General features: G+C 42.6%; 1 protein-coding gene across 3 annotated transcripts; it reads right to left on the reverse strand.

The window, feature by feature from the left end:
- On the reverse strand, positions 1 to 27,760 carry LOC139538734 (MORC family CW-type zinc finger protein 3-like). Of its 3 annotated transcripts, none has more exons than XM_071341125.1 (18): positions 27,615 to 27,759; positions 19,161 to 19,233; positions 17,345 to 17,477; positions 16,687 to 16,925; positions 16,343 to 16,490; positions 15,928 to 16,078; positions 11,354 to 11,482; positions 10,867 to 10,986; positions 9,879 to 9,976; positions 9,594 to 9,701; positions 9,381 to 9,509; positions 7,125 to 7,196; positions 6,381 to 6,423; positions 5,004 to 5,103; positions 4,528 to 4,606; positions 3,555 to 4,359; positions 3,136 to 3,332; positions 1 to 3,002 (listed from the first exon to the last, which is right to left on the reverse strand). In XM_071341125.1, the coding sequence occupies exons 1-18, from the start codon at positions 27,645 to 27,647 to the stop codon at positions 2,855 to 2,857; spliced, it is 2,805 nt and encodes a 934-aa protein (XP_071197226.1). In that variant the 5' UTR covers positions 27,648 to 27,759; the 3' UTR covers positions 1 to 2,854. The 3 variants fall into 3 exon arrangements, 2 of the variants coding, with proteins under 2 accessions (XP_071197226.1, XP_071197227.1); XM_071341126.1 differs by having other exon boundaries at positions 27,620 to 27,652; XR_011667793.1 differs by having other exon boundaries at positions 2,863 to 3,002; positions 3,079 to 3,332; positions 27,615 to 27,760.
- Positions 27,761 to 27,797: the final 37 nt, after the last annotated feature.

Below are 27,797 nucleotides of genomic sequence, written 5' to 3' on the forward strand. Positions count from 1 at the left end.
GGTGTTTTAAATGTTTATTAATTATGAAAAATATTAATAACATTCCACCCATAAGTCAACCTAAGTCATTTGACTGCAGGCTACGTGCAAAATAGCTTACAGTTTGTTGCATCATTAAGTACCACTGTGATGGAAATTTTATACATGTGCTGTTCTAATAACCAATTTCTGAAGACCCGCCCAGACCCTTACTTTGCGCTGCCCAGGAGGAGACACATCATTCACAAACAATTGACGGACGGCAACTGGTAAGTCAATTTAAATAAATCAGTATAAAAATAAATGATGAATAAAATCAAAGCGAGTAACACATAAAAAAGGTACCCATAGTCATAGAGAGGAGGCTATTTACTAGTCTTATGAGAACTAGGACGAGGGCGTAACGGTACCATGGAAAGCCCCGCTGACAGCAGGCATTTAAAAGAAATGTCTATGTGGTCTGCTGCCAATAAAAAATAACAAGGTATTTTTGAATATGGGGTGTTATTTATATGTATAGCAAGTAGTGGCAAGAGAATCGTTGAAGATGCACATGGGTAATAGTACTAAGTGAATGTGGATGTGAAAGTTGTGTGATTGTGAGAAAATACATATTAAACTGAAATTTGGATAATAAGTTTGAAATTTGATATCAAGCTGATAGGAATGTGGTTAAGAAATGGATTGAAATGATTAGTATTAAGATTGAAATCTGGATAATAAGCTGATTGAAATTTGGACAATAAGAGGATTGAAATTGAGCTATTTAGTGAATGAGAGCTGTCAGGGGACTAGTAAGTGTGAATATGGAGTGAATGTGAGCTGAGTTTGCCAGTTCTGTGTGAGCTGATCTATAACGTTATCTACAGTAGAGGATAACATGTCAGAAATCTCTTACGAGACAACCTGTCTCAGGAGATGTCTCGATTAGTAACAAGGAAAACATCTGAGGGTAACATGACTCATTTTGATTATATGACGATAACATGTCTCATCAGTGGAGTTTGATGTACACTACCGGTCAAAAGGTTTAGAACACCTACTCATTCAAGGGTTTTTCTTTATTTTTACTATTTTCTACATTGTAGAATAATAGTGAAGACATCAAAACTATGAAATAACACATATATATTATATTTGAGATTCTTCTAATAGCCACCCTTTGCCTTGATGACAGCTTTGCACGCTCTAGGCATTCTCTCAACCAGCTACCAGATTGACCTCGAGTGTCCCTGTGCAAGAATTTCCACAACACCACCATGGTCATAGAACAAAATAAAAGTTTTTAAAAAGTATAGAAAACATTAGGAATACCTTCCTAATAGGAACACCCCCCCCCCCCCCCCCCCCTCTCTGAATGGCACACATACACAATCTATATCTCAATTGTCTTAAACTCAAAATCCTTCTTTAACCTGTCTTCTCCCCTTCATCTACAATAAACAAAGTGGTTATACAAACTGAAATCATTAAGGGATCATACCTGTCACCTAGATTCGCCTGGACAGTCTATGTAATGGAAAGAGCAGGTGTTCTTGATGTTTTGTATACTCAGTGCATTCGGAAAGTATTCAGACCCCTTGACTTTTCCCACATTTTGTTACGTTACAGCCTTATTCTATAATTGATTCAATGGTTTCCCCCCCCCCCCACAAATCTACACACAATACCCCATAATGAATAAGCAAAAACAGGTTTTTAGAAATGTGTGCAAATTTATATATATAAAAAAAAAGTATTCAGACCCTTTACTCAGTTTTTTGTTGACAGCAATTATAGCCTCAAGCTCTGTCAGGTTGAATGTGGAGCATCGCTGCACAGCAATTTTCAGGTCTCTCTAGAGATGTTCGATCGTGTTCAAGTCCGGGCTCTGGCTGGGCCACTCAAGGACATTCAGAGACTTGTCCCGAAGCCACTCCTGCGTTGTCTTGGCTTTGTGCCTAAGGTCATTGTCTTGTTGGAAGGTGAACCTTCACCCCTGTCTGAGATCCTGAGGGCTCTGGAACAGGTTTTCATCAAGGATCTCTCTGTACTTTGCTCCGCTCATCTTTACCTCGATCCTGACTAGTCTCCAAGTCCCTGCCACTGAAAAACATCCCCACAACATGTTGCTGCCACCACCATACTTCACCGTAGGGATGGTGCCAGGTTTCCTGCAGACGTGACGTTTGGCATTCAGGCCAAAGAGTTCAATCTTGGTTTCATCAGACCATGGTCTGAGAGTCCTTGGGGTGCCTTTTGGCAAACTCCAAGCGGGTTGTCATGTGCCTTTTACTTGGGAGTGGCTTCCGCCCACTCACTCTACCATAAAGGCCTGATTGGTGGAGTGCTGCAGAGATGGTTGTCCTTCTGGAAGGTTTTCCCATCTCCACAGAGGAACTCTGGAGCTCTGCCAGAGTGACCATCGGGTTCTTGGTCACGTCACTGACCAAGGCCCTTCTCCCCCGATTGTTCAGTTTGAACGGGCAGGCAGCTCTAGGAAGAGTTTTGGTGGTTCCAAACTTCTTCCATTTAAGAATGATGGAGGCCACTGTGTTCTTGGGGACCTTCAAAGTTGTGTGCCTTTCCAAATCATGTCCAATCAATTTAATTTACTACAGGTGGACTCTAATCAAGGATGATCAACGGAAACAGGATGCACCTGAGCTCAATTTCGAGTCTCATAACAAAGGGTCTGAATACTTATGTAAATAAGGTATGTTTATTATTTTTAATTATTTTTTTGTAAAAGAAATCCCTATAAAACAAGTTTAAATAGTGTAAAAAGGGATAGGCAGGAATCATCTGACTATCCCCAGGTTTGCCTCACCTTACAGAGTAAGATGGATGACAACCCCTCCATCCATATCCCGCCCACAGGCCCCTACACAGGCCCCTACACAGGCCCCATGGACTCCACGTCAGTAAGAACCTGGTCGAGGATCTCGTCAATGACTGAACAGTCATAGTTTACTTGTTCGAGGTCCAGCGCTGGGACAAATGTGACCAGGAGACGGCCAATGCTCCTCCGAAGCTCCCTCAGTCTGAGAGACAGAGAAACAGATTGTCAACATGTACACTGTCAGAAATGAATACTGAAGGAAACAATCTTATCCTCACGTCTGGGGCGTCTCCGAGGTCGAGCCATTAGCAGCACTAGTGGCCTCTCCGTCTCACCTCTCTGCCTGGTCAGCTGATGTCTGAGCTCCCTCACTCTCCTGTTTCTCTCTCAGCTGTTTCTCTTTCTCTTGTTTATCTCTCTCCTGTTTCTCTCGCTCCCACTCTTGTTTCTCCCTCCTCAGCTCCACCACGTCCTGCTGCAGCGTCTCACAAAGAGACCAGAGGTTGCCCCTCTCCTCCTCTATAATCTCAACCTGTAAATTGGGGAGCAGGCAGGGTCACAGAGGGGATGGATGACAAAAGATTATGGGGAGAGGAAGAAGTTATCAGATAGACACCCTGGCAATGTTCTTTCGCACACTGCATTCTCCATTTAACAAATACTAACTGTACCGACAGCTGCTGGGCAAATCTTACTCATTAAATATTAACAGCATACAAATATGAGGCTACAAGATGGCCAGCTGGTGACTGACCTTAATCCTCTCCGACTGCTCTCCTTCTTCCCCTCCTTCTCCAGTCTGACAGGCCTGGTGGCAGTGCTCTCCCTTCACAGTGGCCTGGGAGAGCTCCTGCATGTTGCCCTCCAGGTTATGGAGCTGGGAGGTCAACTTGATGACTTGCTCCTTGAACTGGTCCCTCTCGTGGGCTGCAGCCTGCATGAGCTCCAGCAGCTGGTCCTGCTGCTCCTGGGCCACTGACAGGTTACGTAAGTCAATCATAGGATGGTCTGATGGGTCTGGGGCGGATGGACCAGAAGAGGATGGGCCTGGTGTGGATGGGCCAGCAGAGGGTGGGTTTGGTGTGGAAGGGCCTGGTTCGGTTCTGTCCCTCCCTTTTTCCTCCTTGTGCTCCTCATCTTCGTCCTTCACTGTGCTCCATATCTTTGTCTGGGTGGTGATGCTCACCTGCTCTGAGGAAGGTGGTGGAGGGGAGTAGCTGGTCGCCGCAGTTCCCGTCTCCACAGAGCTTGTTCCTGTGCAGCTAGTTTTAACGTTGCCAGTGCCAGAAGGTGTCTCCATGGCCCTGCGCTCTGATTTTACCATGGCAAGGTCAAAGGTTGCCTTCTTTTGAATAGGGGTGCTGTTGATCTCCAAGATCATAATGTCCTCATCATCCATGATGTTATCGTCGTCATCGTCAACAGGGATGACGACTAACGTGGATGACATGGTTGTTTCTGCAGCTGGTGATACAGTCTCCATGGGGGTGTTGTGGAAACCATTCAACCTGGGTCTTTTTGTCTCCCTTTCAGGGGTCATGGCCAGGGTTCTCTTCATTCTGTAGAGAGGGTATGGGGGCTTATCACTTGATGCACTATTGAATGAATAATGATTATTGACAGAAATTCTCTGTCCCCTGTGGCAATGATATGAACTACAAACACTACGAGAGAGAGAGAGAGCATTCAAGGGAGGAGAGACACTACCACTCAGACAGTGGGCCTACCTTGGGTTTGAAGGGGTTGACGGGGCCGGAGGGGTTGACGGGGCCGGAGGGGTTGACGGGGCCGGAGGGGTTGACGGGGCTGGAGGGGTTGACAGAGAGCACACGGTAGAAATTAGGGAAATGTTTTTGGAGGAAGGGCTGGTCAGTCCCTACATCTTGGCCATGTTCTGTTATAATCTCCACCCGGCACAGCCAGAAGAGGACTGGCCACCCCTCATAGCCTGGTTCCTCTCTAGGTTTCTTCCTAGGTTCTGGCCTTTCTAGAGTTTCCTAGCCACTTGGCTTCTACACCTGCATTGCTTGCTTGAGGTTTTAGGCTGGGTTTCTGTACAGCACTTTGAGATATCAGCTGATGTAAGAAGGGCTTTATAAATAAATTTGATATGAAGAGAGACCCACATGTATATCAATACCGACATTATTAAAAACATCCCCATCAACATAACACATGCACACATCTCGTACAGGAGACTTACATGCTTTGGTGAGGCAAGAGATCCTCTGGTGCTTCAGAGTCTTGTTCTTCTGAGCCAGCGCCTTAATCTGCATCTGCTCTGGCTTCTGCTCATCTTCATTCTGACACACACACACACACAAGGGTAGTTTGGGTAGGGCACACAACATATTAGGGAGAACAAAACATTTGTGGGCATAACATAATCATGAACCAGGGTGTGACATACACCACATGACTAAAAGCATGTGGACACCTGCTCGTCGAACATCTCATTCCAAAGTCATGGGCATTCATATGGAGTTGGTCCCCCCCCTTTGCTGCTACAACAGCCTCTGCTCTTCTGGGAAGGCTTTCCACTAGATGTTGGAACATTCCTGCTGGGACTTGCTTCCATTCTAGCCACAAGAGCAATAGTGATGTTGGGCGATTAGGCCTGGTTCGCAGTCAGCTTTCCAATTTATCCCAAATGTGTTTGATGGGGTTGAGGTCAGGGCTCTGGACCTCACTTTGTGCACAGGGCATTGTCATGTTGAAACAGGAAAGGGCCTTCCCCAAACTGTTGCCACAAAGATCGACTAGAATGTCATTGTATGCTGTAGCGTTAAGATTTTCCTTCACTCGAACTAAGGGGCCTAGCCCGAACCATAAAAAAACAGCCCCAGACCATTATTCCTCCTCCACCAAATTTTACAGTTGGCACTATGCATTTAGGAAGGTTGCATTCTCCTGGCATCAGCCGAACCCAGATTCGTCCGTCGGACTACCAGATGGTGAAGCGTGATTCGTCACTCCAGAGAACGTGTTTCTACTGCTCTAGAGTCCAATGGCGGTGAGCTTTACAACACTCCAGACGACGCTTGGCATTGTGCATGGTGATCTTAGGCTTGTATGCCGCTGCTCGGCCATGGAAACCAATTTCATGAAGCTCCCGTAGAACAATTCTTGTGCTGACGTTGCTTCCAGAGACAGTTTGGAACTCGGTAAGGAGTGTTGCAACCGAGGACAGACTTCAGCACTCGACGGTCCCGTTCTGTGAGCTTGTGTGGCCTACCACTTCGATGCTGAGCCATTGTTGCCCCTAGACATTTCCACTTCACAATAAGAGCAATACAGTTGACCGGGGCAGTTCTAGCAAGGCAGAAATTTGACAAACGTACTTTTTTTTGTAAAGGTGGCATCCTATGACAGTGCCACGTTGAAGGTCACTGAGCTCTTCCGTACGAGCAGTTCTACCAAGTTTTGTCTATGGAGATTGCATGGCTGTGTGCTCAATTTTATACACCTGTCAACAATGGATGTGGCTGAACACGCCGAATCCACTAACTTGAAGTGGTTTCCACATACTTTTGCATATTTAGTGTATACACTGATGGACAGACAGACACAGACAGCTAACCTGTTGTTGTTTCTTATCCGGCTTCATTTTGGTGTTCCTTTCACTGTGAAACAGAACACAGATTGACTGACATATTAAACACTGGCACCATCTAGATTTGATTGAACATAAATCAGTAATTTCATTCATCTCACCTGCTGACATCCTATACATTCTATAGAATAGCCTATATACAATGTTAATGACTTGCCTACTGTGCTGCTAAATGAAGGCAAAATCTCACTTATATGAATCTGTCAAGTCAACAGTTTTCTTTGGGTTTTACACTTTTCTAGTCTGAACACCAGCTCATTCGTCCTTATAAATATACAAATGCCATTTGACATGTGACTGCAAGCATGCAGTTGACTATGCCAGCTAGCTATTTTGCGTTTGATAGTAAGCCGGTTATTTGTCTAACATGTCGCACAAAAAATGCTTTACCTGCGTCTAGTAAAACGTAAACTGTCCAGCTTCTACCAAATGCAAGTATTGTGGTGGGAAAACTTGTGCCACGAGCCAGCATGGTAAACATGTCACGATTACTTTGCCTCCATCAATAAATCATATAAAGCACTTTATTGTCAATCTTAACACATTTTGTGCAAGGCCTAACGTTATTTTTTCACTCCATGCATAGACAAAATAACGATGCATGTTTCCGCCTCAAGGTTCATTATCTGCAAACAACCTACATGTTCAGTTATGCATTACAAATATATTTAGATGCAGCATCATTGATACAGTATATGGTTGGGTTCTCACTGTTGCTTGTGGGTTTTCTGGTATGAAGGTTGGTCATCGGAGTCTTCAGGCTCTTCCTCTACCGTGCAGCTCCTGGAATAGGGGATACTGAATGCCTATATACTGTAGTGGCAACGTCAACACACACATGCATGCACACCGGTTGGCAAGTAGGCATGCACAGACAATATACACTGAGTATACAAAACATTAAGAACACTTGCTCTTTCCTTGACATAGACTGACCGGGTGAAAGCTATGACACCTTACTGTTGTTACTTGTTAAATCCACTTCATCAGTGTAGATGAAGGGGAGAAGACAGGTTAAAGAAGGATTTTTAAGCCTTGAGACATGGATTGTGTATGTGTGCCATTCAGCGGGTAAATGGTCAAGACATACGATTTAGGTGCCTTTGCACAGGGTATGGTAGTAGTTGCCAGGCTCGCCGGTTTGTGTCAAGAACTGTAAAGCTGATGTTTTTTTTTACGCTCAACAGTTGTCATGACTGTCCTGTGAGGATCCAAATAGGTCAGATCAGCTTTGCAATAAATGACTTCAACCAGACTACCTCACCCGCAGAGGGGGGAGACTGGTGGGGGTTAACACCTCACACCCTGTTGTAAATCAAGGACAGAACACTCAGACCTTCCCTATCCAAATTCACCCAAGGAATGGGCTTTGTTTAAAGAAGACTTTTCCCACCGAAACTAACTCGTTCAAAAGTAACTACTGGAACAATATTTCTAACATAGAACGTTGGGAATGGTCTGAGGCAACCTAACACTAATGTCGTTTTGGGTAGTACTTTTTGTGATGTCATTAAATATGTTATAAAGGAAATACTGTAACTTAAAGTATACACACTACGAGGTTTCCATCCTCTGCGTTGAGCATGCTATATGAAAAATGATGAGTGTTTTTGTTAAGGGATGTGATTTGAGAAACTATAGGAGGAAATTGTTTCTATAACTGTCCACAGTAAGTAGTCACCGCCCCCTTGAGTGAGGTCAGAGAGCATGTCAAGCTGATGGAATCACCCATTTTGAACAAACTGTATAAAATGAGGGGATAAGAATTAACATACCAGACCAGAGAGATGTAGAGCTGCAGCTTTACGTTTAAAGTGGTTTGAACTCTAAATCTCAACACGAGGTAGAGACAAAGTCACCTCCCGGACAATCACGGGTACGGCTGATTAGCCGTCCTAAGTAAAGTATCTAGAAACGCAAATTGAAGTGGAACCATTCTACTACTCTGCTCAAACCACTGTAGTACACTACTCTCATCACCCCACTGGGAACCATCGACACAGCTGACTAGCCTATCTTCAAAGAAGCATCTTCCAGAGCGAATGGAAGAAGAATAAACTTGTAGTTCTGTTCAGGACTACACAACAAGTCACCGGAAACCGGACGACTGCAGAGAACAACAGAGAAACCCCTTTTGGACAATCAGAGACTTACAAATGTGCCACGAAAAAAGGCCCTGTCCACTGAGAGAAACCAAGGATTTTCACGTAACAAAAATCTCTCTCTCAGCAGCCATATTGTTGTCAGTTAATTTATTAAGTGTGTATGTTCATCCTGTTACCATTTAGTTAGCTAGTAAATAATTAAACCAATTTGTGCAGTACTGTATCATAAGTAAGGCTCTGGTTTTTGCAGAAGCAAGGAGGTTACAACTGTTCAGAATGATGATATGAGGTTATGATTAATGAGTTGACTGTTTATGGATGTGATAGGCAATTCGGGAGATGGTAACTCTTTAAAGAACCACTCTCGTGGTGCCTCAGATCCTAATGAGTTAATTGTTACATGATTAATAAAAAATAAATATTTAAAATATGTAAAAAAAAAAAATTGGGGTAACAATTAAACATAGTTGCTTGATTAGATAAATAACAGTCTTCAGATTAATGAAAGTAAAGTCACAACCGTTTCACGTGTGTATCAAGAATGGTCCACCACCCAAAGAACATCCAGCCAACTTAACACAAATGTGGGAAGCATTGGAGTCAACATGGGTCAGCATCCCTGTGGAATGCTTTCGACACGTAGTCCATACCATGACGAATTGAGGATGTTCTGAGGGCAAAATGGGCGGGTGCAACTCTTAAATCAAATCAAATTGTATTTGTCACATGTGCCAAATACAACAGGTAGACCTTACCGTGAAATGGTAACTTACAAGCCTGTGGTGTTCTTAATATTTGGCATACTCAGTGTATTTTATAACACCTGTTATAAGTATTATTATTTGATCTAGGTGGGACTCACCTGAACTGGGGGTCAGGGTTCATGTGGCAGAACCACTCCTTTGGGAGCCGTTTGCAATCAATTCCATCTGGCAGCTTCCTCCAGCGCAGGCAGGTGTCACACTGCACCCAGTTCTGGTCTGGACGTTTCCTATGGATGTAGAGATACACAGAAGAACCAGTTAGAGGAGGGATGGAGAGAGGAGAAAGGAAAACAGAGGAGTGTTTTACTTACATGGTGTCTTCCACTGGTGTGGTGCTGCTAGGATCTTCTTTGTTTCTCTTAAAGCGTATCTCTTTCCAGTAGTCCTCCAGCTTTAACCCCAAGTTGTTGATGGTTTTCCTGCACATAGGAAATAAGAAATAAACAGACAGTTCACCTAGTGCTGATTTATTCAACTAGATTATTGAAAGTACACCATCTTTAAAGTGAGTGTGGGCAGATTGACGATAAATAGTTTTATTGAGTGGAAAACAGTTCCTCGGGACATGTTCTTGAATGGAGCACTCTCCTCATTACCTGTATTTGTCAGTATTGTCAAAATCCTGCTTGTTGTGGGTGGGCTCCAGAAAGTTACACTCGATGACCCCAATGACCCCGAGACCTTGGATGTTGGCCTGAGGGGGGGTAGAGGTGGTTATGGGGTCAGTGACAGGATATACAGTGCATTCGGAAAGTATTCAGACCGCTTCCCTTTTTCCACATTTTGTTACGTTACTGCCTTATTCTGAAATTGATTAAATTGTTTCCCTTAACAATCTACACACAATACCCCATAATGACACAGCGAAAACAGGGTTGTATAATTTTTTGCACGTTTATTAAAATAAAAATATACCTTATTTACATAACTATTCAGACCCTTTGCTATGAGACTCGAAATAGAGCTCAGGTGCATCATGTTTCCATTGATCATCCTTGATGTTTCTACAACTTGATTGGAGTCCACCTGTGGTAAATTCAATTGATTGGACATGATTTGGTATCATGCCATGAGGCTGAAGGAATTGTCAGTTAAGGATCGAGGGAAAGATGAACGGAGGAAAGTACAGAGAGATCCTTTATGAAAACTTGCTGCGGAGCCCTCAGGACGTCAGACTGGGGCAGGATCTGCAGAGAAGAATGGGAGAAACTCCCCAAATACAGGTGAGCCAAGCTTGTAGCGTCATACCCAAGAAGACTCAAGAATGTAATCGCTGCCAAAGGTGCTTCAACAAAGTACTAAGTAAAGGGTCTGAATACTTATCTAAATGTGATATTTCAGTATTTCTTTGGAAAAAATAAAAACCTGTGTTTGCTTTGTCATTATGGGGTATTGTGTGTAGATTTGAGGGGGAAAAACAATTTAATCCATTTTAGAATAAGGCTGTAACATATTTTGGGGGGGAAAAGTCAAGTGGATCTGAATACTTTCCGAATACAAGTCCCACAATAGAAGCATCGGAGTACCACAATGGATGGCAGTCATTTTTCTTATACACATGCACAAGCACATACACTATTCTACCTTGAGTTGAACGCCCACTCGCTCATAGGCTTTGATAAGGCGGTTTTTGTGGTACATCATGATGCCGTATTGGTCCTTGCTCTTGGTGTTGTACCCAAAGGTCACGGGGATGCGTCTGTTCTGGTAGAGGACTTAAGGACAACTCAAACAGAAAGGAGAACAGTGGCATATATATATATATATATCATTTTCCCCTTTATGAAAAATACCATATTGTATCACTTTGTTGAACATGAACATCCAACTATGAAATACATTTAACTTATAATTAGCTAAAGATAGGTAACTGATTATTGCAAGCTTATAAAGTATTGCGTCTATAGCAGTGACTGATGGTATGTCTTGTATATAGAGCATACTACCCATATTTTCCTATTTCTAATTTCCCTCCAAATGCAAACAAAAAGTAGTGTCTCGAGGATATGACAACATGCGCACGCACACAGACTAAAGCCATCCAGAGAGGACCCGGGGTGAAGAAGGATACCACAAAGTTGGGCTTGTAATGGTCCTTAGCAATGTAAGCCAGGCTCTTGGAGATGAGCTCAGTCTTCACTTTCTGACCTCGAATTATGATCTGCATCCGGGGCTTCAGGTACAGAATACTGCAGTATGCCTGAGCACACAACAACACTTTGATAAACAATCAAAATATGAAATATTTCACACATACAAAATGAATAAACTAGTCAAAGGACAAGGTTCACACACCATGCATAGTCTTCACATTTTGCTGCCTTAGAATTAAATAAAAAGGGATTAAATTAGATATTTTTTGCTACCGATCTACACAACCTACACTACATTTTCAAAGTGAAAGAAAAATTATAAAACATTTTCCAAATGAATAATTGATTGTGTATATCTTCACACCCCAGAGTTAATACTTGGTGGAAGCACCTTAAGCAGCCATTACAAGCTGTGAACAATTTTAGATAAGATTCTACCAATCTTGCACAACTCTTTGGGCAACATATACAGTGCATTCGAAAGTATTCAGACCCCTTGACTTTTTCCACATTTTGTTACGTTACAGCCTTATTTTAAAATGGAATAAATATATTTTTTCCTCATCAATCTACACACAATACACCATAATGACAAAGCAAAAACAGGTTGACATTTTAGAAAATTTATAAAAAATAAAATGCTGAAATATCACATTTACATAGGTATTCAGACCCTTTACTAAGTACTTTGTTAAATCACCTTTGGCCACGATTACAGCCTTGAGTATTCTTGGGTATGACGCTACATGCTTGGCACACCTGTATTTGGGGAGTTTCTCCCATTCTTCTCTGCAGATCCTCTCAAGCTCTGTCAGGTTGGATGGGGAGCGTCGCTGCACAACTATTTTCAGGTCTCTCCAGAGATGTTTAATCGGGTTCAAGTCCTGGCTCTGGCTGGGACACTCAAGGACATTTAGAGACTTGTCCCGAAGCCACTCCTGCGTTGTTTTGGCTGTGTGCTTAGGGTTGTTGTCCTGTTGGAAGGAGAACCTTTGCCCCAGTCTAAGGTCCTGAGGGCTCTGGAGCAGGTTTTCATCAAGGATCTCTCTGTACTTTGCTCCGTTCATCTTTCCTTCGATCCTGATTAGTCTCCAAGTCCCTGCCACTGAAAAACATCACCTCAGAATGATGCTGCCACCACAATGCTTCACCGTAGGGATGGTGCCAGGTCTCCTCCAGACGTCATGCTTGGCATTCAGGCCAAATAATTCAATCTGGGTTTCATCAGACCAGAGAATCTTGTTTCTCATGGTCTGAGAGTCCTTTGGGTGGCTTTTGGAAAACTCCAAGCAGGCTGTCATGTGCATTTTACTGAGGAGTGGCTTCCGTCTGGCCACTCTACCATAAAGGCCTGATTGGTGGAGTGCTGCAGAGATGGTTGTCCTTCTGGAAGGTTCTCCCATCTCCACAGAGCAACTCTGGAGGTCTGTCGGAGTGACCATCGGGTTCTTGGTCACCTCCCTGACCAAGGCCCCTCTTCCCTGGTTGCTCAGTTTGGCCGGGTGGCCAGCTCTAAAAAGTCTTGGTGGTTCCAAACTTCATACATTCAAGAATGATGGAGGCCACTGTGTTCTTGGGGACCTTCAATGCTGCCAACATTTGTTGGTACCCTTCCCCAGATCTGTGCCTCGACACAATTCTGTCTCGGAGCTCTACGGACAATTCCTTTGATCTCATGGCTTGGTTTTTGCTCTGACATGCACTGTCAATTATGGGACCTTATTTAAACAGGAGTGTGCCTTTCCAAATCATGTCCAATCAATTGAATTACCACAGGTGGACTCCAATGAAGTTGTAGAAACAACTCAAGGATGAACAATGAAAACAGGATGCACCTGAACTCAATTTCAAGTCTCATAGCAAAGGGTCTGAATACTTATGTAAATAAGTTATTTCTGGTTTTGACTTGTAATACATTTGCAAAAAAAATTTAAACTTGTTTTCGCTTTGTAATTATGGGATATTGTTTGTAGATTGATAAGGGAAAACATTTATTTAATCAATTTTAGAATAAGGCAGTAACGTAACAAATTGTGGAAAAAATCAAGGTCTGCACTGTATAAGTACATACAGTTGAAATCGGAAGTTTACATACACTTCGGTTGGAGTCATTAAAACTCGTTTTTCAACCACTCCACACATTTCTTGTTAAGACATCTACTTTGTGCATGACACAAGAATTTTTCCAACAATTGTTTACAGACAGATTATTTCATAATTCCCTGTATCACAATTACAGTTTGTCAGAAGTTTACATACACTAAGTTGACTGTGCCTTTAAACAGATTGGAAAATTCCCGAAAATTATGTCATGGCTTTAGAAGCTTCTGATAGGCTAATTGACATAATTTGAGTCAATTGGAGGTGTACCTGTGGATGTATTCCAAGGCCTACCTTCAAACGCAGTGCCTCTTTGCTTGACATCATGGGAAAATCAAAAGAAATCAGCCAAGACCTCCGAAAAAAAACTGTAGACCTCCACAAGTCTGGTTCATCCTTGGGAGCAATTTCCAAAACACCTGAAGGTACCACGTTCATCTGTACAAACAATAGTACGCAAGTATAAACACCATGGGACCACGCAGCCGTCATACCACTCAGGAAGGAAACGCGTTGTCTCCTAGAGATGAACGTACTTTGGTGCGACAAGTGCAAAACAATCCCAGAAAAACAGCAAAGGACCTTGTGAATATGCTGGAGGAAACAGGTACAAAAGTATCTATAACCTGAAAGGCCGCTCAGCAATGAAGAAGCCACCGCTCCAAAACCTCCATAAAAAAGCCAGACTACGGTTTGCAAATGCACATGGGGACAAAGATCATACTTTTTTTCATGTTGTGGGGGTGCTTTGCAGCAGGAGGGACTGATGCACTTCACAAAATACATCATGAGGAAGGAAAATTATGTGGATATTGAAGCAACATCTCCAGACATCAGTCAGGAAGTTAAAGCTTGGTCGCTAATGAGTCTTCCAAATGGACAATGACCCCCAAGCATGCTTCCAAAGTTGTGGAAAATGGCTTAAGGACAACAAAGTCAAGGTATTGGAGTGGCCATCTCAAAGCATTGACCTAAATCCCATAGAACATTTGTGGGCAGAACTGAAAAGCGTGTGAGAGCAAGGAGGCCTACAAACCTGACTCGGTTACACCAGCTCTGTCAGGAGGAATGGGCCAAAATTCACCCAACTTATTGTGGGAAGCTTGTGGAAGACTACCCGAAACGTTGGACCCAAGTTAAACAATTTACAGGCAATGTTACAAAATACTTACTGAGTGTATGTAAACTTCTGATCCACTGGGAATGTGATGAAAGAAATAAAAGCTGAAATAAATAATTCTCTCTACTAATATTCTGACATTTCACATTCTTAAAATAAAGTGGTGATCCTTAGGTCAGCTAAGACAGGGGATTTTTACTAAGATTAAATGTCAGGAATTGTGAAAAACTGAGTTTAAATGTATTTGGCTATGGTGTATGTAAACTTCTGACTTCAACTGTGTATATATATATATATATATATATATATATATATATAATATAAGTTTATCTATTGTTTTTGTCCTCTCACTCAAACCCTCCATTTTTTGGGGTGTTTTGCACCTACCCCACATTTTCCAGGAATATTCTTATGTTACTAAATGTATCAAGAGTATTTTCTGATTTCGTTTTCAACAAATGCAGCAAAAGGTACAGTAAATGTTAACAGTGTATTGATATGATATTTAAGTGTCACAAACCTACAGGTGCCCAGCCCAAAGGGGCTTCCAAGACACTACAGAACAAAATAATATTTTAAAATGATATGCATACAATGATCATGGCAAGTACAGCTACCATCTAGCCACACTACACAAACAGTACATTTCTCATTCTCCTCCAGGCGTTGTTAACAAACACGCCCTGTCTAAAACAAAATTCAAGCCTCTGCTCGTCCCGTAACCAGAATCCTTCAGGGTTATTAACAACTAAAAAACATGTCTCAGATCGTTATACAGAGGGCAATAAAACACTAAATGGACTTTGTTTTCGATCACACAGCAGGCAAAGTCTTTCCTCTTCAGGCACTCTGTTAAATCTACCCATATCTATAGCCAGAGGGAGGGTGACGGATCGGCACAAACTGACCTTTAGATTTTTGTTAGGTTCAGGCAAACATTTGGTTCAGGGGTGTAGTTCTCTTTGATGAGAGTGTACGTTCTAAGTTCAGGTTTAAAGCGCAATGTTTGGATTCAGTCTTGTGTCAGGTGAAATGGTGTGTCCTCAACTTTGGTCTAATAATTTTCCCATAATCTCCTAACCTTTCCCTTTCAATTGCTAGCATGGTTATGCATATAGGGTTAATCTGGGAAAGTTTCTATAATTTTCTTTCACTTAGTCAGATTGAATTTTACAGCAGCAAAATGTGAAGACTGTGCAAGGGGTGTGTAGACTCACTAGGCACTGTATTTGAGTCAACCTTAGAAGTTCTAACTCAAGTTATGATCTGTTGTGCAAAATGCTGTATGGTAAATCAATAACATTATAATCAGTATACTCAGTCATCACTTACACGTAGTGAGTAGTAACTCTCTGGTTTTGTGAGCAGCTCTGACTGTCTGTATTGCTCACTGGTGCTGTATTGGTGGTCCAATACATCCAATGGGATTTTGATGTCGTCGCTGAATGTCGTGAAATCAAATTCTGTCGGACCTGTTATCGTCCTGTGGACAATAACAAACACTTACTGTATAGACTCTTACTCAACAGTTGTACTTACTCCACACTTCAAAAAAGGCCTCTCTGTCAACCCCTAATGGTGGAATTTTAGGTTTTGATTATGGGGAAAACAGAAGTGAAACCGAAAATTCAACCAAGGGCATTCATAGAGGCAGAGGGAGAAGTGACATTTGAAAGTAAAATTCCACATAGCAAAACCCAATAGATGTGGAGAAGGAAAGGGAAGAGAATGCATGTGTGTGTCTGACCTGCGCAGGTTCCAGACGATAATGCGTGTTCCCGAGGAGCCTGTGGAGCTGATGGCTTTGAGCTCCTCGAGCAGCTCGTTCTCAGTATTAAAGATAGAGTAGCGCAGGATGTCCTGCAGACTAGCCTTGTGCTTCTCATTCACATAGAGTGCACCGGAAGTCAAGGACAACACACAGGGACAACACAAAATGTAGATAGACAAATAGCTAACAGTATTTAAGGTTGGCACTATAAAATAACACTGTACATGCACATCTATAGAGGGATCTAAATCCAACCTGTTTGGAGGTGATGACAGTTTGGGCACTATGTGTATGTGTATAGTCTCTCTATAAAAGGATATACTTATACTGGCTGTGTGGGACACATTGGAAGGAGATGATGGGCACAATGATCTCGTCTGCTTTGATCTGTGCCAAGTAGCTCTGGGAGAGCATGCCTACTTGCATGGTGTCTCCGTCTTGCGACTTGGAGAACACAATGGCATCTTTCCCCAGACGCATGGACCCGGACTTGAAGCCGTTACCATAGAGACCAATCGGGTATTTGCCATTTATGACTCTCTTATCACTGTAACCGAAACTGAAAGAGAAAAAGAAGGAAACATGCTATTTTTGTGTACATCAATCGTAAACGTGCATTCTTATAGTACAGCATAAGACTTGTCCCTGGTTTGTTCCGGGGACATCCCTTAGGATGTTTTCAGGACGTGCTCTGAACATCTGTATTTCCTTTAAAACATAAAATAATGGTCCTAAGGGGAACATTCTCTAGGGGACTTCCTAGTTCCCTGTAAGTTCCCTGTAAGTTCCCTGTAAGTTCCCTTGACACTACGGAAGATGTGTCAAGCGTTTTTAGGACATTCTCAGAACATTCATCAATATACCAGTTGTCAGGACGTCTTGTGATGGTCCCAAGGGAGGTCTCTGCAGGACTTTTGTCTAGATCTAACCTGATTTACCCTGCTGAAGTAGTGGCAGTCGTTGAAAAACTGTCCATACCTGAGCATCTTGTGCATCTTTTCATAGTCCAATCCATTTCCATTGTCCATGAAGATGAGGCAGTCTTGGTCTTTGATCTGGGTCTTATCAATCCAGAACTGCTTGGCGTTAACATCAGGATCATAGGCATTGTCTGGTGAAAGATAGAGAATGTAAGCATTAGTGCATACATATAATACACTGACAATTACTTTGATACATAAAGAATATTGTTATTACAGTAGGTTGCTGTGCAAATAACCAGTCCCTTTCATAGTGTAGATGATAAAACCCTATACTAGACCACTCATGACACCTTCTTATTGCTTTTCAATGAGAACAAGACTATGGCCAAGCCGGCACATCCACGCCAAGCCCTCCACTTACCAGCTGTGTTGCTACTGCTGTGGAAAATTACCACACCACGAGGGGTTTAGACCCCCCCCAGAAATTCTACATTCAAAATGGTGTATGGTAAAGTGTGATAGATAGAACATGTCCCCCTTTGTTGATTGTGCAATGTGAACCATTAAGGCTTGGACACACTGGTAGCGTTTGCAGACCAAGAGTACATACCTCTGAACAAAGTGACAGCCTTCATTTGCATATTGACTGCAAATCAATTCGTCATCTAGAGACGGCTGCAAATGTTGACGCCTACCAGGGGTTGGTCCCGAAATCACAAAAAGCTGAACGAACTGCGAACGAAAGGCAGACCGTCATTCGGTGCAATGTGTTTTATCCTTTAGAACAGCCTGTCTGGGACAGCTGTCACGGAGGACGGAACCCCAGCCTCGTATACTGATGCTATATCCTCAAGACACTACTGTAACATCAGGCTAACACAAACATGTGGTCTGGTCTCCCACTCTCCCCAACTATTTTCAAATCAATCTCTCTATTAATCCAGCCATCTCCTTTTCACATTTCCTCCCTACTGCAATTTTTGTACTACTATATGTTATTGCCTAGCCCACCCTCTCTCCATTATTCTGTCTGGAGTAGGCTTGAATCCAAAGGCCTGTCCAAAGCCATACTGGTGGGGGTGGGAGGGTTGGCAATGTGTGTGTGTGTGTGTGTGTGTACTGAGTAGATGGGAGACACTGGCTGATGAAATATATGAATATATCCTAAGCCTTTATTGCTCCAGGTAGAGGTAAAAAGACAGAAATAGTGTGATGGGTTAAGAATAGTGAGGATATGGAAGGAAATCAAGAGTGTGAGATAAAGGAACACAGAGAAAGATGGAGATAAGAGAAGGAGAGATTGATGGACACATTCATTAATCTCTGCATTTAGCAAAAGAGTGCCATCTGCACTGCTATTTTAGTTATCAATTAATCGGAGTATTCGCTCATTGATTTCATTTTTGCGACCATCAGGTGACATCCCTGAGACAAACCGGAAACTAGTCAAAAACCTCCAGGGGTCCATGACAACGTCCAAATAACATTCGGTGGACCTTCAGGGGACAATGACACAACATCCCAAGAACGTCCTCGGTGACATACTCAGGACCAACCGGGAACTGGACAAATCCACCAGGGGACCATGATACAACGTCCCAAGAACATCCTAAAAAGTCCTTGGAGACATCCCCGGAACCAAGCTAGAAATAGACAAAACCTCCAGGGGACCCTGACACAACATCCTGACGATTTTAGGTGACCATTTCCTAACGACTCATTATTGTTTGCAGGGAGGGTATTACCACTAAATAAACTAATAGGGACATTTTAGGTGTGCCTTAGAATGTTTTATCCCATCAATGTATATCAGGGTTAAAAAAGGTTGGAAAACACTGGTTTTGTGATTGGACAATATGACGATGACTCACCTATTAGTTCAGCGATGGCGCTGAAGGGCCAGGTGTGGCTGGTGGAGTTTGTGTGGAGGAACTTTGGACATAGCTGTAAAGGAAGGGGCAGAGGATTAGAGTTACAATATACAAATGCTGACAACATGAAATGGGATTTTATTTTTTGCATATTACCACCTCCTGGATTAAGTTAGGCCTACTCTTGCCCTTATTTTTATTATATTATTTATTTAACCTTTATTTAACTAGGCAAGTCAGTTAAGAACAAATTCTTATTTACAATGACGGCCTACCAAAAGGCCTCCTGCGGGGACGGGGGCCTGGGATAAAAAATGTATACAATATAAATAAATAAATATAGGACAAAACACACATCACAACAATATAGACAACATTACATAAAGAGAGACCTAAGACAACAACATAGCAAGGCAGCAACACATGATAACACAGCATGGTAGCAACACAACAGAACAACATGGTAGCAGCACAAAACATGGTACAAACAATATTGGGAACAGACAACAGCAGAAAGGGCAAGGTAGAGACAACAATACATCACACAAAACAGCCACAACTGTCAGTAAGAGTGTCCATGAGACACGGACATAAAACTGTCCAGTTTGAGTGTTTGTTGCAGCTCGTTCCAGGGATGTGTGTGCTTTGGGGACCTTTAACAGAATGTGACTGGCAGAACGGGTGTTGTATGTGGAGGATGAGGACTGCAGTAGATATCTCAGATAAGGGGAGTGAGGCCTAAGAGGGTTTTATAAATAAGCATCAACCAGTGGGTCTTGCAACGGGTCTACAGAGATGATCAGTTTACAGAGGAATATAGAGTGCAGTGATGTGTCCTATAAGGAGCATTGGTGGCAAATCTGATGGCCAAATGGTGAAGAACATCTCGAGAGCACCCGTACCTGCCGATCTATAAATTATGTCTCCGTAATCTAGCATGGGTAGGATGGTCATCGGAATCAGGGTTAGTTTGGCAGCTGGGTGAAAGAGGAGCGATTACGATAGAGGAAACCAAGTCTATATTTAACCTTAGCCTGCAGATTTGATATGTGCTGAGAGAAGGACAGGGCACCATCTAGCCATACTCCCAAATATTTGTATGAGGTGACCACCTCAAGCTCTAAACCCTCAGAGCTAGTAATCACACCTGTGGGGAGAGAGGCATTCTTCTTACCAAACCACATAACCTTTGTTTTGGAGGTGTTCGGAACAAGGTTAAGGGTAGAGAAAGCTTGTTGGACACTAAGAAAGCTTTGTTGTAGAGCATTTAACACAAAATCCGGGGAGAGGCCAGCTGAGTATCATCTGCATATAAATGGATGAGAGCTTCCTACTGCCTGAGCTATGTTGTTGATGTAAACTGAGAAGAGCGTGGGTCCTACGATCGAGCCTTGGGGTACTCCCTTGGTGACAGGCAGTGGCTGAGACAGCAGATGTTCTGACTTTATACACTGCACTCTTTGAGAGAGGTAGTTAGCAAACCAGCCCAAAGACCCCTCAGAGAGAGACACCAATACTCCTTAGCCGGTGAATAGTGATCGCTAAGGTCATTACAGAAAACACCAGACTGATACCTATCAGGATTATTTGTGAGGATAACATCGAGGAGAGTAGCCTTTTCTGGGTGTTTGGAGTCAAACCCTGTGGGATTGGTAATAATCTGAGAAAGATTTAGGGAGTCCCATTGCTTTAGGACTTGGTCAGGTGGTTTAAGCATGTCCAAGTTTAGGTCACCTAGCAGGACAAATTCAGAGTTAGTGTAAGGGGCCAGGAGAGGGCTTAGGGCATATAGGGTACAGGCCGGTGCTGATGGAGAACAATAGCACCCAGCAACAGTCAACAAAGAGCTATTTGAAAGTTTAATGCTTAAAACCAGAAAATCAAATTGTTTTGGGACAGACTTGGTGGAGACAACCGAGCACTGAAGTTGATCCTTGGTAAAGAATGCCACTCCCCCACCTTTGGAAGATCCGTCTTGCCGAAAAAGGTTATAACCAGAAAGGTTAACATCAGTGTTCAAAACAGTCTTCCTTAACCATGTCTCAGTAATGACCAACACATCTGGATTGGAGCTGTGAACCCACACTTTCATTTGATCCATTTTAGGTAATAAGCTTCTAGTGTTAACGTGCAGAAAACCCAGGCTTTTATGAGGGCAGAAATCAGTGAATCAGATATCAGAGCACAAGTCAGAATTGGGGCTAGCAACAGTAGATGGGCCAGGGTGTACATACACATTTCCAGATATCATCAACAGTAACACAATCAAGGCATGCCATAGGACAGGGAGAGCTCTGCATTGCTGACGTATGTTACGTTCCCCAGTTTCTGTGTTGTGGTTTTGTTTGTATGTGTGTTTTTCAGGATGGCTTCCTGAAATTCCCCCAAGCAGCTGATTGGTTGGCCCCATTGCTAATTGGAGCTGGCCCCGCCCTCTCGTCAGAGGATACAGCTGTATCCCATTACAGACTCCTTCTCCAGCTAGAAAAAGTCAGTGTTCCTTTGTTAGAGAGAGATTATTACTATGTCCTGTGTTGGTTGTTGCTGAGAGACTAGAGCTGATTGGTATGTCCTATGTTGCTGACAGAGCACTGATTATTATATCCTGTGTTGGTTGTTTCTCAGATAGAGCTTATTGTTATATCCTGTGTTGGTTGTTGCGCAGAAGTATAATTTGTTGGCAGTATTTTATAGTCGGTCCTGCTAAGGTATATCTATGACAAAGGGACTGTTTTTGATTATAGTAATTGTTTGTATTCTGTTTCATTTGTTCCCAGGGGGGAAGGGACATATGGAGTGCTTAGGCAAGAGGCCTGCGGGCATACATAACCAGTAGTATTTACTGTCTATACATACTAGGTAAGACCTGGGTGGACCACCCCCTTTATTTTGGTTAGCGCACCAGGTGGTGCTAAGTTAGGTGGGTAGGCAGATAAGGTAGGAGAGGGGGCTTTGCCTTTGACATTTACTTTCTTTGCTTTGGTTCCGTTCAGCCCCTTTTCCCCAAATGTACCGTGTGACGGAATAAATTCCCTGTAAACGGTACCAATCTCTGCCTTTGTCATCCTTACTCGCACCTACAGTGCCATACCTCTTTCACTCCACGGGCAGTTGAGTTGTAGCAGGGTGTTGCGTTCCCTCTTCCTAGAGGCGTACGTAACGTATGATATCTGAATGTGCATCAGATGGCAACAAGATCATATTGTATAGCAATTTCATCAGGTAACATGAATCCAAAGCTGGCAAGAGGTGGTTAGGATGGGAGGCCAAATGTCAGTGTAAACAATAATTAAAAAAAATATATATAACGACTTGTGGCTAGCCATTGTAAGTTCAGAGTCACTCGCCCCAAAAGTGTGTGAGTGCTGGAAGCGAGCGACAGCTCAGGAGAGAGGGCTGAGTGTGGTGGGGGTACCTGTACCAGACAGGGGGAGACAGGCCAGGGCAGACGGTGAACAGATCTCCAAGTGGAATCCAAGCAGCGGGAGTAGGTGTCCACCCACTTGGGAGAAGCTTTAATTTCTGGAGGCAGATTTCTTGTAGAAAATGCCAGTGAATGGTCTTTGAACAGTAGGAGGGGGCTTCAGAGGACGCTTCAAAGACTCCTCCTGTTGGGCCCAAAGGCCTCAACACCATTTACTTCACACCTTAGTGCTAATTGGATTTGTATCTGGTCTGTCCTTGCAAGCCTGGGAGCCTTAACTCAGCATTCAGTTTTGATCTGGAGTGAAGGACATGCTGTAGAGGGTAGCATCCTGCACATGTACCTGCCGAAAAATCTAGTTTATCTAACTTCAAATCTATCCTTTTGTAAAAAACATGTTGAAAAATGTGAGAGCTCACATGCAGCTGTGTCTCGCTCTCTGATGGGGGTGTGCCAATCATGACTCCAACTGCATTACATTGGGCATTCAGAGTACAATACAAAGAGTAAACAATACAATAAAAGGGTTTTAAATGACGAGAGGGCATGCATTACAATTCCTCCAGAGAACGAAACGCGCTCAGCCACAGACGAGGGGGGTAAATTGCTGTGTGCATCAGGAGACGACGACGCAGATCTTGTTGAAATATTTAAACCTTGAGTCAAACGCCGGTGTACGCTGCTTAGTAATAGCGAGCCCATGTTCCTACATGCCGTCAGACGCAAATGCCCAGACACTTCCCAAACGCTCTACTAATACGCTTGCGATACGGTTTTGGAAATACGAAAGATACACTGCCAATATTCGTGGCCAATCTTTGTGTAAAAATCTATAAATCAAATACAATCATCGTACCAATAGTTGCATCTATTATTAGGGAAATGTATGTAAAAATGTATCACTAGCCACTTTAAACAATGCCACTTAATATGTTTACATACCCTACATTACTCATCTCATATGTATATACTGTACTCTCATCTACTGCATCTTTATGTAATACATGTATCACTAGCCACTTTAAACTATGCCACTATGTTTATATACCCTACATTACTCATCTCATATGTATATACTGTACTCTATACCATCTACTGCATCTTGCCTGTGCCGTACCATCACTCATTCATATATCTTTATGTACATATTCTTTATCCCTTTACACTTGTGTGTAGAAGGTAGTAGTTGTGAAATTGTTAGGTTAGATTACTCGTTGGTTATTATTGCATTGTCGGAACTAGAAGCACAAGCATTTCGCTACACTCGCATTATCTGCTAACCATGTGTATGTGACAAATAAAATTTGATTTCTATTACACTAGATGTCCTTAAATCAATATTACTCCACAAAAGCTTTAGAGGAAAGGAAACAACTTCAAGGTCTCAGAGCCAGTGAATTCACTGATTGAAATGCTACTAGCATGCACTGCTAACTAGCTAGCCATTTCACACTGGTTACACCCCCCCCCTTTTAACCTCCTAGTTCTCTGCAACAACCAGTAATCCGAGTCAACAACATCAATGTAACAGTCTTGCTTCCGTCCCTCTCATCGCCCCAACCTGGGTTCGTACCACAGACTCTCGGAACACAACTGCCTCCGACAAAACATCATTACCTATCGCTCCACAAAAGCTGTGGCCCTTGCAGAGTAAGGGAAACAACCACTTCAAGGTCTCAGGGTGAGTGACGTCACTGATTGAAATACTACTAGTGCCCACCGCTAACTAGCTAGGAATTTCACACCAGTTACACTAAGACATTACATGCATCAACCAATGGTTGTGTGCCACATCAGACTGTGCCGTCGGGTACCAGATTGCTATAGCATATGTGGTTAGCTGACACATAAAATACCAATCCAGGCATTGTTTAGATCTGGCATGTCAGCAACTCCTGGGCAGAGGAACGCGACCTGTCTCTCCATGAGACGCCATCATTGCCGACTCCCTTGGCTTCAAATGCATTCAAAGATGGTGGATAATAGAAGATCTCTTACACTGGCCGTTTACCATTGGAAAAAATGGTCACAGTTCCGGTCTACTAAAAGGGATACTTTGGATTGTCAATTAAGCCATTTTTCCTACTTACCCAAAGTCACACAAACTAAATTATACAATTTGTATGTCTCTGTGTGTAGTTTTAGCTGAGCACAATTATTAGAAGTCTGCATGAACTACTAGCTAGCTCCTTTCAAGCAGGGAAATATACCTAACTACTCCAAAGTTGGGTGGTTGATCCATCGTTCAGAAACATCTCTTTTCCATAGAATAGATTTGAATTTTCAAACTAGATAAAGAGTTATCAAAAGCAATCACTTTTGCATGTGAAGAATCCTTAATCCTACTCATTACTCCATGTGCTTAACTTAACCTACGTCACTTTTGTTTTGAGCTGATTTCGCAGTAGGCCAGAACGGGGCATCCGGCTCAGCCCTGCATGGCAGCCCGGTTCCAAAATGAATACAATCACTTTTCACCCGGTGCAAACTACGCCTACCCGGCCAGATGAATAGAATCCCCTGTATTTCACTACATTTAACCTGTTCATTGGCCTATATGCATTTGTCAACTGGATCTGGTCTAGTTATAGAGTAAACAGAACAATGTAAATTGTCACCCATTTGCTAGTACAACAGAACAGTCATTGTGTGTAAAGTTAATGGGTGCATAATGAACAAAAATTGGGATACAGTTGAAGGTGGTGATGAACCCACTTGCAGTCTGAGTCCTCACATAGAAATGAATGGTGTCAAGTGATGATGCCTTTGTCCATTCAGTCATTGGTTTAAGGCAATCTGGCAATAGGGTCTGGCTCCAGCAGATACTTTCTCAGGACACAGACTGTGAGACATACCAGCTCAGATAGGTCTAATGATGCCAGAAAGGATGGTGTTTTACCGCCACCAACCCGCACTGGTGGTGAAATTACTTGTAGCATTAGAAGCTAGGTACTATAGCTAGTGTTGTAGGCCTACTACCTATCTAGTGTGTACTAGCTAGCTAAGTAGTGTGTACTAGCTAGCTAAGTAGTGTGTACTAGCTAGCTAAGTAGTGTGTACTAGCTAGCTAAGTAGTGTGTACTAGCTAGCTAAGTAGTGTGTACTAGCTAGCTAAGTAGTGTGTACTAGCTAGCTAAGTAGTGTGTACTAGCTAGCTAAGTAGTGTGTACTAGCTAGCTAAGTAGTGTGTACTAGCTAGCTGCACAAGCAACAGTGGTTAGCATAACGCCCCGGACCAGAGCTAGTACACCGACTGGTGCCTTGGAACAAAGCTACCGACTCACGCAATACACACAACCAACAAACATCTACAGGTTGCGTGTGCACATACCATCTGAGAAGCACCTGCATGCACTTAGAGGTTCGCAGACCAAGCAGCGTCAGCATGCATAATCTGTAGCTGGATGCGTCGCCAATCTGGAGGTTTCTCACTATCTGGGCAAGCGGCAAAACTAAATACTGCCTATTTCTACAATTTCTCTCTTAAAATCCAATTTTAAACCTAACCCTAACATTAACCACAATACTAACCTTTACCTTGAATTAAGACCAAAAAGGAACATTTTGTATTCATCAATTTTGACTTTGCCTCAACTGTCTAGTAGTGGGAACAAATCTGGCGCTTTGATTTGGAGAAGTGAGTGTTGGAGCTACAACATGTGTATGTGACCAATAACATTTGATTATTCTATATTACGCTCATTTCCCTATAGTAGACAGAACGTGTTACTACATTACACAGATGCACGTTTTCACCACACACGAATTAAAGGAAATACACATCCCCTTTAACTCAGATTGGTGATCAAATCAAACTTTAATACAACAAGTGTAGACCTTACTGTGAAATGCTTACTTACAAGCCCTTAACCAACAGTGCTTTCAAGACAACTGGGAACTCGGAAAAAAAACGAGGTCGAATCATGTCAGTGATCTTCAGTTCGGAAAGACGGAGTTGTAGAAAGAGTGTTCCCGAATTGGAATTCAGAGTTTTCGATTTTTTCCCCAGTCGGAACTCGTTTTTTCCCCCAGACTTCCCAGTTGTCTTGAACGCACTGAATTCGGAAGTCGGAAATTTCCCAGTTCAGAGTTCCCAGTTGTTTTGAATGCGGCATTGGAAATGGAGCTGCCATTTTCAGACCACCGTGACTAGAAAAAAAGTCGGGCGATACTCCCTGAAAAGTCCTGGGCTCACATTAAGTCATGGACTTAAGGGTTTATCATTGATATGAAAGCCAACCCCTGTCGCTATCTAGAAACCATTATGGAGGTGGTGATTTGTTTAAATTATCCAGTAAAAAAACGTGTTTTTTCCTGGCCATCTATCGAAATAATGTTCTCACAGAAATATAAGTGATACATGGCTACGACAGGTTGTCATCGCTTGACAGGCATAAGTAGTAGCCTATACCAAAGTTCTTTGAGTTCGTCTGTAAAATGTGTGCAAACCGTACATGTCCCAGCGGTTATTGTCCCAGTTCTATTGATTTAAACACAATATCGACGTGACTGGTATATTTGCGCGCACTATTGATTACAGTAGAACAAGCGATCAATTCCAGCCTTGAGTGACCGCTTGGTAAATATTGCTGCGTGTGCAGGTTAGAAGGTAGGCTACGAATTTGCCAAATACAAATATTCTAAACACAAGTGTGATACGTGTGTGTAGGCAGTAACTTTTACGTATTCAAAATATCACAACTTATTTCAGCATATTGATTATTAATTTGAACATTTAAAACCGGCGCTTGGACAGTGGGCCATAAATAAAAAAGCCATGATTAGGAAACAGCAACAGTATAATCTTCTATATGTTTTAGGAATATAAACGGTACTTAACATACTTTTTCAACAGGATTCTACTTTATCAGGTAAAAACTACTGATCGAGACCAAAAACGTGCTATGATTTCGATGATTAGTTTAATCACTATAATCAGAAGCAACTGCACATAATTTACTTCTACATAGCACAATGTCAACAGGTTGTGGCTAGATACTGTAAAAGTAAAATATCATGTTAACGCCTACCTTACTTATAGGGACTCCTCTCTGCGACGCCATCTTCTCCGAAATGCAGAAGGGACAACATGCACAAGTCTAGCGCGAGGGAACCACCCAGCTGGGCCTAGCGGGTGTGTTGAATAATAATGCTGCGTTCAGAACCAAGTGGGAAGGTGGTATTACCAGTTAAATGTATACATGCACAAGCCT

This window comes from Salvelinus alpinus, chromosome 14 (genome assembly GCF_045679555.1).
Source record: "Salvelinus alpinus chromosome 14, SLU_Salpinus.1, whole genome shotgun sequence".
In the NCBI taxonomy this organism is placed as follows: Eukaryota; Metazoa; Chordata; class Actinopteri; order Salmoniformes; family Salmonidae; genus Salvelinus; species Salvelinus alpinus.